The following is a 14,081-nucleotide window of genomic DNA, read 5'->3' as shown; positions in this document are numbered from 1 at the left end:
AGGCATTAACAAAAGGCAGTGGTGGTCTAGCTAAAAACATGAAACAAAACAGAGGGCACAAAGGCCTAGAACATTATTCTTAATAAATGTCTTTAAAGCGGAGCTCCACCCAAAAGGGGAAGCATCGATTGTTTGCTTCCTCCACTGCCACATTTGGCACCTTTTGGGGGTGGGGGGTTCCTGTTTTTGACAGGTACTTGTCCCCACTTCCTGGAGACCTCGCCGTGACCCACCTCCTTCCACCACCATTGGACTATTCAGAAAGCGAAAGAACGCTTTGCGCATGTGCAGTAGGGATCCGGCTGTGAAGCTGCAAGGCTTCACTGCCAGTTTCCCTTAGTCAGGATGGCGGTGGCAGCAGCCAAGAGTCAATTAAAAAATTGGCTGGGGTGCCGACATCGCGGGATTGATAGACAGGTAAGTGTCCTAATATTAAAAGTCAGCAGCTACAGTATTTGTAGCTGCTGACCTTACATTTTTTGTGGTGGAGGGACTGAAGCGCCTCTTTAATAAATACAGAGGTATGTATCATACCAACAAACTCTGAGGAAGACGGAAACCTTGAAACGCCTTAGCCTTTGGTGCTGCAAGATAGTCCTTTGAGATGTGGGCACTTCTACATGGACTTTAGCTGATGGTTTTATGACAAGCTATGTTACAAGCATTTGTTTGTGAGTATGATACTTACCTTTGTATTTAATAAAGACATTTATTAAGGATAATGCGCTAGGCCTGTGCTCCCTCTGTTTTGTTTCATGTTTTCAGTGATATCGAACTTCCCCAGTCTTTGAAGGGCAACAAGGTGTGTTATCCTTCTAGATGTGTCTGACCAAGAGATTATAATTGCGTTGGGGCGCACCACTTAGTGCGGGAGATTGAACATTGTGGTTTCTGAAGTGGTGGTCTAGCAGCTTGAGCTTCCTTCAAAGTGGTCTCCAGTGCTGAGTAGGGGATGGAGGATGAGGTGGTAGATAATTCATGGGTGCCAGTGAATGGAGAAGAGGAAAGTTCAAAGACAGAGGAAAAACAGCCGCATGGAAGGATTTTGTCCATAGAGAGGGACAGGGGCAGGAGGGAACAGTCATCCTAGTCCATCTGGTGGCATTGCCCCACAAGTACAGGGCATTGCTGTTCCCAGGGCTGGTACACAAAGCTCTGCAATATGGGCCTTTTTTAATGAATCTGAGGCTACAGCACCATTGCAGCCTCTGCCTGCAGTGTAATAGCCTTCATAAAAGAACCAGCCATTTGGGTACCACATGTATGAGGAAACGCATAACTCTGCACCACAAAGATGGATGAGAGCAGCACTTCCATCAGACAAGTTGGCAGCAAAAGACCCACACTCCTCCTCCTCATTTCTCACTTTTTGCATCTCCCCTCCTTCCATTACATTCTCCTGCTGTGTCTGCTGCAACATCTGCAGCCTCTAGAGCATGGGTGTCCAACCTTTTGGCTTTTCTGGGCCGCATTGAGTGTAGAGAAATTTTCTCGGGCCGCATATATATATATATAAATTAAAACTATAGTTAACCACTTTACCACTAGAGCATTTTGCTGTCTTACGTCTTGGCCACTTTTTGCGATTCGGCGCTGTGCGACTTTAACTGACAATTGCGCGGTCGTGCGACACCGTACCCAAACGAAATTGACGTCCTTTTTTTCCCACAAACAGAGCTTTCTTTTGGTGGTATTTGATCACCTGTACGATATTTATTTTTTGCGCTATAAACAAAAAAAGAGCGTTTATTTTGAAAAAATAACAATATTTTTAACATTTTTTTATATGAAATTCCCCCCAAAAAAGATGTAAAAAACAATTTTTTTTTACATTTTTGGCCAATTTGTTTTCTGCTACCTATGTTTGGTAAAAAAAATCACAATAAGCGTATTTTGATTGGTTTGCGCAAAAGTTATTGCGTTTACTAACAAAGGGAAAGATTTATGTCATTTTTGGTGTTTTTTTTTTTAACGAGTAATGGCAGCGATCTGCGATTTTTTTTGCGGGACTGCGACATTGCGGCGGACAGATCGGACCCTTGACTGACATTTTTGACACTTTTGGGGGTACCAGTGACATTACTGCAGTAATCAGTGCTATATATATGCACTGTTACTGTAAAAATGACACTGGCAGGGAAGGGGTTCATTTTTTTGGAGGGGGAGGGGTTAATGTATGCCTGGTGCTTACTGACGTGTGGGGGGGGAGGTGACTGTGTGAGACAGGGACAGATCGGATGTCCAGCTATGCTGAACACTCCGATCTGTCACTCCCTGTCACTGAGGAGATCCGCCCGCTTGTGTTTACACAGGCGGGCTGATCTCCGCACTAGATCCCCGGCGATCGGGGCAGAGCAGCGGCGATCGCCGCTGCTCCTCCCCTGGCCCGACTCCTGCTGTGAATGAAAACAGCGGGAGCGCGCCTCCGGCGGCGCGCGAGCGCCGCCTACAGGGGAGGAGTCTGGCGACGTAGGTCTACGTCGTCAGACGGGAACGAGCCACTTTGCCGCAGTACTATTCCAGTACTCAGCGGTAAAGTGGTTAAGGTATATAAGTAATAAAATGCCGCTGCGCCCTTCCTGCGCCGCCACGCCCCCCGCACTAATTTAACACAACTAGAGGATGATCAAATGAAATAGATTCAGTATACAGAGGTTTACTTCTTCAGAACTATAATAAAGGAACACTCTAACCACCATGACCACTTCAGTGATTTAAAGTGGTCATGGTGGTAGGAGTCAGAAACACTGCACATGCTCACATCCCCTCCCCCCCTCCCCTCTGAGGCAGCCTCTGCCTACCGTTAGTTGGCAGCTGCTGTGGCCGTGCCCCCAACCTGACTTCCTTCCTCCCCAGCAAAAAAAAAAATTGGCAGGGGGCAGTGGGCCTCATTGCCTGAGGTTCTGGGCCGCATGCGGCCCTCGGGCCTCAGGTTGGACATCCCTGCTCTAGAGACAGGGGGCTCAATTCATAAAGAGTTAATTTCCTCCTAAAATCTGAGATAAAATAATTCATAGCTATTTTCAAACATTTTTTTTTTTGCAATTCACAAAAAAACACTACTAGAATATAGCATGAGTTATTTTATAAAAATGTGAGGTATTTTACTCATGAAACCATTCGGTATTTTATCTCATCACGTGACATCCAGTGGAATGGATACAGTGGAGAAGGATTAAAACCCCTAACAGTTTTTAGTGCTAATAAAGAGATAAAATGGTTTAACCACTTCAGCTCCGGAAGGTTTTACCCCCTTCCTGACCAGGCCCTTTTTGTTGCGATACAGCACTGCGTTGCTTTAACTGACAATTGCGCAGTCCTGCGATATTGTACCCAAAAATATTGATGTGCTTTTTTTCCCACAAATAGAGATTTCTTTTGGTGGTATTTGATCACCTTTGCAGTTTTTATTTTTTACGCTCTAAACAAAAAAGCCCACAATTTTGAAGAAAAAAAAATCTGCTATAAAACATATCTAATAAAAAATGTAAAAAAAAAAAAAAAGCTGATTTCTTCATCAATTTAGGCCAATATGTATTCTGCTAAATGTTTTTGTTAAACAAAAATCCCAATAAGCATATATTGTTTGGTTTGCACAAAAGCTATTGCGTCTACAAACTATGGGATAGATTTTTGGACTTTTTATTTTTTTAAATTGTTTTTACTAGTAATGCGGCAATTGGCGATATTTAGCAGGATTGTGACATTGCGGCGGACAAATCTGACACTAAGTGACACTTTTTGGGGACCAGTGACACCAATACAGTGATCAGTGTTAAAAGAAATGCACTGTCACTGTATACATGACACTGGCAGGGAAGGGGTTAACATCAGGAGCGATCAAAGGGTTAAGCGTGCTCTTAGGGAGTGCTTTCTAATACACTGTAATGTTTACTTCATAATAAAACCTGCTTACATACTGTTCAGCTATTGTACAATACGTGTGACTCTTGTCTCTTTGATAATACACTATAATGTTTTTTTCAAGACAGAACATTCCTTGTTTCATTGCCTATTCAAATGCTCATGTACTGTCCTAATGATGCTCAATTTTTATCAAACACACACCTGAAATTTGTGTTTTGATTATTTTGGGAATAATTGGAGATATGGCTGTAACGGAACCGCAACCCACACTGCGCTTGTGGGCTTCCGTCAGAATACCGCTTCCTCTAGTCTGAACACAGATATCAGATATTACAGCCCCCCATACAAAACTAGCCAAGAAAAGCTTGTATAGATCTGGAACATTTATTGAACAAACTCACACCGAATATATACCACACAGGAGGTCACCCCCCTCTGATCAGATTACCCCACCAGGTCAGGTGCCTGATTATATTATGCTATGCAGATGAAATTTGTACAGAAATATAATTAACATGAACTATTTACCTAGCCATCTGGACAGAAACAATAGGTTAATGGGAATCCACATCTAGACAATGTTATAATTAACATGTTAATTAACTCATCACTGCAACAAGGCTAAAACAAAATACATTACACATTATCCTACGTATAAACACAGAACGCCTTATTAAACAGTCAATAGCAGGAGACCACCAGTAACAGACTTTCCATCTCCTACAATAAAGAACCTGGAATCCACATCCAAGCAACGCCCTGACCATTCACAAGACACAGACTTCATGGCAACGGTCTACTATAGTCTATGGGGCAAAGCTCATACAATGTTCTATCATTCTGATACAGTGGAATTAATGTATCCTAGATTTCTTGAGGGATATTGTGGACAAATATTATTGTCCCATTTGAAGCAATCAAAACCACATTCTCATTGTCCATTAAGTACTTGTCCATCATTTCCTTGGTCACCCTGTGTCCCTAATAGACACAGAGTGACTTACACATAAGAGGGGCCTAGGGAGCTGAGAGAGGGATTTCTCAACGTCTCTAAGTTAAGCTGGGTTTCACGGACCACCCCCCAAACAAAGTGACTCCCATCACAATGACGATGGTAGGGGTTGTGATTTTAAAGGTTTTTTGCACTCTGCTTTGTCATTTCATTAAACTTTTAAGACAATGCATTGTGGTAGTGTGAAAAAAGAAATCTAATAATCTTGAGGCATTCAAACATGTAAAAAACCAAACTTATAGTTTTATATATAGAAGCATCATCCACGCATGTAGGATGTTCAATATTAGAGGTGATGTATTCGTACAAAGCAAATATACCTTTGCACACTGGTACTGACTAGTATTCCAGTGTTTCTCTTCTCCCCCCAGTTTATCTCCCTCAATCAGCCAATGAGAATCCTGTGCTAACAGAGAGGGGCAAACAAGGATGATGTGCAGAAGTCCTACTTATCTATCGATGACATCATTGGTTTTTAGGATGCTGGCCCACATGGTGCTCAGGGTTGTAATGCTACACAATAAAAATCTGTGGCCTTTTGTAACAAAAGGGCAAGCTTAATCCACCCACCAGCTTGTTGACAATTTATGGGCAAGTTAGGACAATAATATGGCATTTTTCCAAGGCACCCCTGAAGAACTCAGAATGCACCCCAGGGTGCCTAGGCACCCTGGTTGAAAATGGCTATACTATAGTATTAAACTGTTGTGCCACTTGCCAAATTGTGCGAAGCTGAAGGCTTTGGTTTTATTTATTTTAGAATGAAACCATCGTATATCTTTTACAGGGCTCAAAACTTCAAGTCATGAGCTACTAGCCAGGCCTTAAGAGTTACTTGCCACTTGTTGCCCCACCCAAACCCTACCCTGCTCCGCCCCTAAACACACCCTCTATAGAGGACTGCAAATCCCAACAGTACATAATACAGCAGTGAAAAATACCATCAGCTATAGAGGCGTACAAATCCCAGTAACCCATAAAGAATATTGACTTACAGTGCGCAGTTCATCTGATTCACGTGCTCCCTTCCTCTCCTGGAGGTTGTAGTGGTGGTGCAACAATGTTCATCTTACATCAGTGTCCTCTGTCCCCCCTGCATATCACATTGCCCCCTTTCAATGCAGAGTGCCCACAGCGTGCCCCCTTTCAATGCAGAGTGCCCACAGCATGCCCCCTTTCAATGCAGAGTGCCCACAGCGTGCCCCTTTTCAATGCAGAGTGCCCACAGTGTGCCTCCTTTCAATGCAGAGTGCCCACAGCGTGCCCCCTTAAATGTAGAGTGTCCACAGCGTGCCCCCTTTCAATGCCAGAGTGACCACAGCATGCCCCCTTTCAATGCCAGAGTGCCCACAGCGTGCCCCCTTTCAATGCAGAGTGCCCACAGGTGCACATTCCAAACTACCTAAAAAGCTATTTTTGAAGTTGAAATGAATCAGATTTAAGTTTAAGCCCAACTTTTGGGAAAAGTAAAAGTCCCCCCTTGCAGTGCGGCTATCGCCACATTGCAAGGGTAAAATGCTTGTTTAGTTCAGGGGATGATAAAAGTTTTACTTTACCTTACTTTACAGTTTTTTACTTACCTGATCCTTCGCTCCCCTGGCAAATGTACCATTGTACTGATTTCCCTATGTCAACTCAGGGATATGGTCCCTGCAATGGTGCTGCTGAAATCAGAAGCATCCTATTGCAGAACAATGAAGAAGAAGAGTTTGAAAGGTCCAATTTAACATAATGGAAGAGCTTGCAGTAGTGAGGGACTAGGTAGGTAAAACTGCTAACCCAGCGTCCCAGACTAAATGAGCAGTTCAATCTTGCAGTGCAACTTCTACTTTTCCCAGAGTTCATCTTTAATTTAAATGTACTATCAGTGTTAAAAAAATCAATTACACATCCAAAATATAAGATTTCAAAATAAAGTGTCGCTGACACTGTCTGTACTTTTCCAGAACACCTCACACAGCTTAAAGGTATCTCCAAAATATGTACCCTAAAGGACTGATGTTTTTTCCATGTCACCCACATAGCCACATTAAAATAAATCTCACCCTGCTGTACAATATTTTTAAGAACACTTTTTGCTATGTTAAGTTAACCCTATCTCAGTGCTCATCTCTCCATGTTGTGTTATTTTGACAAAAAAGGGCTTATTGGCCCCATAAAATGGACAGTTTATAACAGCAGGATTCGCCCTCCACCTCCAGACTTCAGTGTGATTCACCCATCACTCTCTCTAACTGTCTTCTACAGCAGGACTTCAATATCCAACCCAACTTCATAGGTGTGCAAAGCCTATGGCATTAGGGTGTGCACCCCAAAGTTTAAACATATATGCGTGCCTGTTGTGTGAGCAGTGGACAGAGTCAGTAGGGCAGTTTAATTTTATTTTTTATTATTTCTAATGATTTTATTTTTTTAATTTTATTTTTTTTTACTATTTTTTTAAGGAGCCTTGTCAGGGGCTTTTGTTAAAAAATCAGGGGTCTAAACAGGTCGGATCTGTGCCACATGGGGAGATTAAGGTGTGCCTAGGCACACTTGGCACACCCTGTGCGCACGCCTATGCCCAACCTGCAGCATGTCCACAATCCCTGACCATCGAGTCTTTTAGTATGTCTGCAGTCTAGTCCTGTCTAAAGAACTTGTCCCCCTATCCGTTGTAAGTTGACAATTATTGCACTAATATGACTGCTTTGGCCCATGATTCTGTGATACTTTTGTACCAGAGTGATAACATCTAACTGACAAATTTATCTACAGTTATCTATGCAATTTACTTAATTGCTGTAGTTTAAAGCAAGATATAGCCAGAACCTGTTGACAAAATACATGTCAGGGTTTTATCTGTTGTTTTACATTTTAGTATTGATTTGTTCTCCTAAATATTTCTGAAAGGAAGTCTGTACTGAGAGAAATTTTAAGGGATACATCTGCAGTTTAGATTTTGTTAACCTTCCTTCATCAATATTATTTGCGTGGCTGTCTATGACTTTAAGACCTTCTGGGTCTCTAACCTGAAACAAACATGACAATTTGAGAATAAAGAAAACATGATCTGTATATTTGGTGCATGTCATGACGTTCCTTAGAAAGTATTGATGCCATGGGTTTGGCATGACGGCCATGCAACTCTAATTTTCACAGAGAAGTCAGAAATGGTAGCTTTCATATTTTTAGTACAGATTTATTTTAAGAATCACCTCAAAATAGGGTTTTCCAGTTCTAGCATGCTGTAAAGTAAACTGTTCTAAGGCTGCTTGCTAGAATCAACTTGGTAAGTTTTTCAAAAGGTATAATTATTTCCACTTTTTCAGTATTTGGCATAAAAGTGATGTCTTGTGGTAGGCTTTTCAGAGTAGGCACTGTGTAGAAATACTTTTCATTCATTAAAATCTGATCATTGTTTGCTTTCACTGGTTTAAAAAATGGTTTAGGTTGCTGTGAGATATCAGTCTTTAGATAGAAAGATTTCCTACATTTCAGTTAAAGAGGAACGACGCAAGTCTGGAAACTGTGCCCAATAAAGGAAAGACAGAGGGCAAAAGACAAGCCACCAGCATTGGTGTCACCTTCCTGTAGCTAAGCTTTAATAGCTAACTAGTCCTTGTCCTGCACTGTGTTTCTGTGTGGAGGTTGCCATTTTGGTAGAGACAGGGTTTTGCTTCTTTATGCCAGAGCCTCCAGAAAGAAGAACAGTAGGCAGCATAGTGGTGACATCACCAAATCTCACTCCAAATCTTCTAAGACCAGCTGTAAGAAGTAGCAGGGCCATAGATCTCACATTGAGTTATACAGCTATGAGGCTGTAGGTACAAGATGGCCTAGGCACTAGGGGTGGGTGACACAGCCCTGGCTGGATTTGCCAAAAGTTTGTCAAATCCTTTTTTAAATTTTCCTGAAATCCCATTGGTCTATCGACAGGTCAAATCCGGTTATTAAATTCTAGCAATTTTTAGGGTTAATAGGCAAACTATTGTCCAGAAAAAGGTGTAGGGAGCTGATCACTGACATGGGGACTTGTATCAATGAAAAAATGTTTTTAAAAAATACCATACTGTGTGGAGTGGGTTTTTTTCATGTGGCTTCAAGGACATTAAAAAAAAAAAAATAATTTAAATATCACGTTTGGGAATGTCTTTTAGCTGTGCATGGTGTAACAAAACAGTACAACTTTCACGGAAAGTCTCAGGAATAGCATATAACTGGCAGTGCACATTTATTATTATTATTATATAGAATTTATATGACGCCGACAGTTTACACAGCGCTTTACAACTTGAGGTTAGACAGTACAAATACAATACACTTTAATACAGTAGGAATCAGAGGGCCCTGCTTGTTAGAGCTTACAATCTAAGAGGGAGATGTTTTTTCTTTTACAATTAGCTTGGGTTATATACAACAGCAGCACCACAATTTAATAATTCATTTAAAAATTTTGGGGTGCTTTTATCAGCACCATATGCTTTTTCATTAATCAATAATAAGCCTGCTTTGGCTGGCAGATAGAAATGACCTCAGTATTTTTCTAAGACTGTCCCTTTTCTTGCTGATTCAAAGCTGTCATGCCACTGGTTAATTTTTATGATAAACTAATTTATTGGGGGTCCCTTTTTTAACACAGTGGGGCCCAACATGCGGATTACATGTGGCCTATTGGCTGTCTGTATGCCACCTGCCATGTCCTGGGCCACCTGCTGAGCACCTGTCCAATTTTCAAAGCAACAGCGGGGTGCTGAAACACTTTCTGTGATTCAGCATCCGGAACGAAATAGACAATAACTGTCAGACGAAGTGATCTCTGCCTGACAGTACAACAATTATAGCCCCCCCCCCCCCCAGGTTGCGGAAAGAGGGAGCTGTGCATTAAAATTCACTGCCACAGCACAAGGTACTACAAATGGGGGGGGGGGGGGGATTTTACTTTCCAAGCACTAGTAGCCACCAATGCCCATGGGGTGGAAATTTCACTGCCATAGACTACACTTACTACCAATGGGGGGGGGGGGGGATTCCGGGGAAATTCCACTACTGCTGCAATGGTTTGGGGGGGGGGGGGGTTAAAGAATCACTGCTACTGACCACCAAAGTAGGGTTTGGGTTAAATAGCAATGCAACAGGGGACCAGTGTGTTTTTTGTGGTCACTGAGATCAATGTTGGGGTTATTATTGTGTCCATTGCCTACCAACATTCTCTTCAGTGTGTACTGTGGTATGTTACAAAAGATCCAGCAGGACCAACATTTTCAGGTGGTAAGTTTCATTAAAGCCCATTCTTTTTGAATATGTTGCCTTACTCGAAGAAATCCAACCACAATGTATGAAAGTGTATTGCTGTTGTGCAGCCCTGTGAAGGAAATTAGGCCTCATGTACACTATAGCTGCTAAACCAAAATTAAGGAGCATTTGGGTGTTTTTTTTCAGCAGCCCCTGAACTCTCCTCTATTTTATCTTATGTGTACATGTACACTCAGTCGTTTATAGTAGTTTAGAGGCAGTTGAGGTTACAGGTTTTTTTTGAAAGCAGAAAAATCACTTCGTTTACCGGCATTTCAAACGCCAAATGCTTGTAACCGCGGTACACTGGAGCATTTCCTCACGCATGCTCATGATGGGATCCATAGTGAAAACACACAAAAAAAAGACCGCTATCCACAAGCACACTGCTCTCTCTGCTGCTGTTCTATCTTTTCTCACAGAATGGCTGAAATAGTTAATAACTTACTTGTTTTTCATGCATTATGGGCATTTGGGAGGGTCTTCTGGGGTTATCTTTAAAAAGGCTTCTTACCTAGAATGCTCATAACTGCTGCAAAATTCGCATGAACGAATGAATGTAAAAGCTGTAAAAACTGACGTTTTACACCATTGGTTTCCAGCTGTCAAGTTTCCAGTGTTCAGAAAAGATTTTCAACTGCCCTGTGTACATAAACCCTTAGAGGCCCTTTAGTATTTTCATATTTCATGTTGACCAACACTGGTTTAGAGGATCGTTCTTTTTTTTTTTTAGCCCCAATAACAAACTCATTCCAAATCTATTTTACTCAAGTATGTGTGACCGAATGTTTCTGTATGTGCATTTAATCTTCTCTTAGCTGATGACGCACTAAAGCCATACATGGATTGCAATTCGGCCGGTTCAGCAGAGATTGGCCAAATTTTGATCTGTGTATGGTCACTGTGGTTAAGTCAGTCTACCAATGAACTTCTGTACAACCACCCTGTTGGATCTTCCCTACTCGATCAGTGCTGCAGGCTATAACCTGAAAAGCTCACCAGTGTATTCTGATGGCGGGTAAGTCTCCCCACTGTCCAAATACAATGACACAGTGGGGAGGATTCCTCCATCCACGTTCAATGTCTGGATGGCGGAAACGGGTCAGTTTTTCTTGTTCAACCTGCTGGTTGAACAAAAAAAAAAAAAAAGCAGACTCATCTATGAACTGCCTAAGCATCATTAGGGGTTCATGTTGTATGGTCAAGGAAAGGCAAAGTGATGAAATCCTACTTTCCTAGCAATAAACCTGGTATACTTATCTTTGTATGCCAAACTAGAAATCCTGAAAAAACAGCTCTCTGGCAGACCCTGCTTGGAGGATATTATCTCAGCATGTGTTGATGAATGGGATTTGCTTGCACAAAGGATTTGATATAATTTCATAGTGGATGTTAAGAGGGAATTAAAAGCAATTGTTTGAATGTCATCAAGTGGCTGAAACTTGATGCAAACATTTTCATTGACACGTTAATCCAATCAAACAACCTTGACAATTGTCCCATTTCAAATGCAAGGTATTATGACTGGAGCTGGGTATTTTTAATGATAACATTAACTTATTTCAAATAGTTCTCATTACTACACAGTGAAGAAGTTATTTATTATGATATGTGAACTGGAATTGGAATAGGGCTTTTACATTTTGGACCCATTCACACCTATGCATAGAGGTAACACACATTAACACAAGTTACCACAATTCATGTCAACACACCAGCACGATGCACAGTGTATTGTAGTGCTATTCATGTGAATGATACCCCAATTGATTGTCCAGAAGAACTGAATGCACAACACACCACAATACATACACCTTGTTCATTATTGTTTATAGGCTTTAATGAATAATGAAAAGGCTGCATTAATGTAATGCATGTTAATGCATGACATAACGTGCATTTACACATTGCAAGGGAACACTTTAGTACGAATGGGCCAATAGAAAATCAAATTCCAACTGACAGTTTTGTAGTTAAAAAAAAAAAAACAATTGTAATCAGTTAAAACATCCAAATGGACAAAAAACCCTGTTTTCAAACAGTTTTGGATTGACTTAAGGTTTCAGCCGAATCTTCACTGATTTACTTTTTTATTCTTGTGAAGGAAAGCTTGCTGCAAGTTGTTGATATTGCTGGAAAATTGAGTGCATGGCGGTATTAGAGATTTTAGTTGCTTTATTAAAATGTAGAAAAAAGAAGAGGGGATACCCCGAATCACCACTTAATAATACACCCTGATTAATCAGGAAAGGTCATTCGGTATCACTCCAACTAACTGTATACCTTTGTTACAGAGTCTCCTATCACAGCTACGGGCTGAGCAGTCACCAACCTTAAAAGGGCAATTAAAAAAAGGAAGGAACCTGTATTTACCAGGATCCCAAAAGAAGGTTGACCTAAGGACACACGGAGATTAAAATGTAGTTTTATTATTTTTCAAAAATTAAGATTTTACAAAATGCAGAGAGAACCACCATAGGTTGGGCATCCATATTAAAATCAGGCAACGTTGTCTTTAACAACAAGGGGAGATAACAGTAGCTGCTCATGCTTTACCCAGTGACATAAAACCAGCATACACACAGCAATCTAATAAGGCTATTAAGCTCATCACAGTATGGAAATTGGGGCGTCTTTATATATTCTTCAAGTCGTATAATTTGATATTGTACATCATGGTGCAAGTACAGATATGGGAATTGACAGGAGGATTTAGGCTAACGTTGAGTCGGCAGTCCACATGTGTTATGGGTTGGCTGCTAAAATGTATTAAAATGTAACCTATACAGTTTGCTCCCAGTGTATAACTGTTGTAGAAACAATGATTATGCCTGTTGTCTGTGTGTTAATACTTAACGTATGCTTTGTGTTTTGCTTTAGTTGGACCAAGCCAATTTTAAAGAAAGGATATAGGCAGCGATTGGAACTGTCAGATATCTATCAAATTTCCACCGCAGATTCTGCTGATAATCTATCAGAACGACTTGAAAGGTAAAGGTATCTGTATTTTCTTTGTGCTTTTTAAAATATTATACCAACCTATGCATATGTATGCCACTAAACCCTAAATCATGTGTCATAGTCTTTCGGAACTTAAGGTATAAGCAACTGATTATAATAGATGAGAATAGGGGAAAATAATCTTTGACTTTATTGGATAATAGTAGCTGGTTACTATTGTTTTCCGCCACGATAAGCCAGTACTTACGGTATGTCCTTGCTTTTTTTCTTGCTTTTGTAAGTAAAAAAGATATATATTTACGTAACATTCTGGGAAGAATAAATCTCAGGGTGGTTGGAATATGTCCCAAATATCCAGCATCCCAATAGGAGATATAGCGACAATAGTGACTTACTACATGGCTCTTGTATGTTCATTGTACATTTTTCCCACATATTTAATTTTGTTTTTTCCTATAGATACACTATACATACTTGTCCTTTGAGCTTCATTTACAACACAGTGAAAAGCACATCACCATGAATGATAGTTAGTGTCAGTTTCCTAGGATACAAAAATTCATATATAATAAAAGTTTTCACGTAAAAAAAAAGAAAAAGGAAAATAAAAAATATCTTTTAGTAATTTTATATGCCAATTTGAGTGTTATTCCAACCAAATTCAAAACGCATTTTATATTTACTTATAAGATAAAAAAAGTCTAATCGCTTTAGGAAACTTGCCATCATATTTTTTTTTTTTTTTTTCTATTACACTGCACTGAGAAATATTAACAATAGGAATGTTAGAAAAGTTCTGCTGTCACTTTTTTTCTGCATTAATAGATAACATGTTATTCCACCAACAAGCCATTTTTGTCTCCATTGTTACCAGTTAGAATAGTCTGCCTTTGTTTTCGTCTAGCAAGGGACTGGAAGAACTCCAAAAGCTTTATTTGCCTATTATTTCTGCATTGGTCTTAAGAAG

At 40.5% G+C, this 14,081-nt stretch overlaps 1 protein-coding gene across 1 annotated transcript in view; it reads left to right on the top strand.

Moving 5' to 3' along the window:
* CFTR (CF transmembrane conductance regulator) overlaps positions 1-14,081 on the top strand; it is a 228,376-nt gene that overhangs the window by 40,460 nt on the left and 173,835 nt on the right. The window contains exon 2 of the mRNA XM_082255316.1: positions 13,034-13,144. Coding sequence (XP_082111442.1) covers positions 13,034-13,144 — 111 coding nt within the window. The remainder of the gene's footprint in view (positions 1-13,033; positions 13,145-14,081) is intronic.

Source organism: Pelophylax lessonae, assembly GCF_965119305.1.
Source record: "Pelophylax lessonae genome assembly, chromosome: 4".
In the NCBI taxonomy this organism is placed as follows: Eukaryota; Metazoa; Chordata; class Amphibia; order Anura; family Ranidae; genus Pelophylax; species Pelophylax lessonae.
This window is presented reverse-complemented; position numbering and strand designations above follow the sequence as displayed.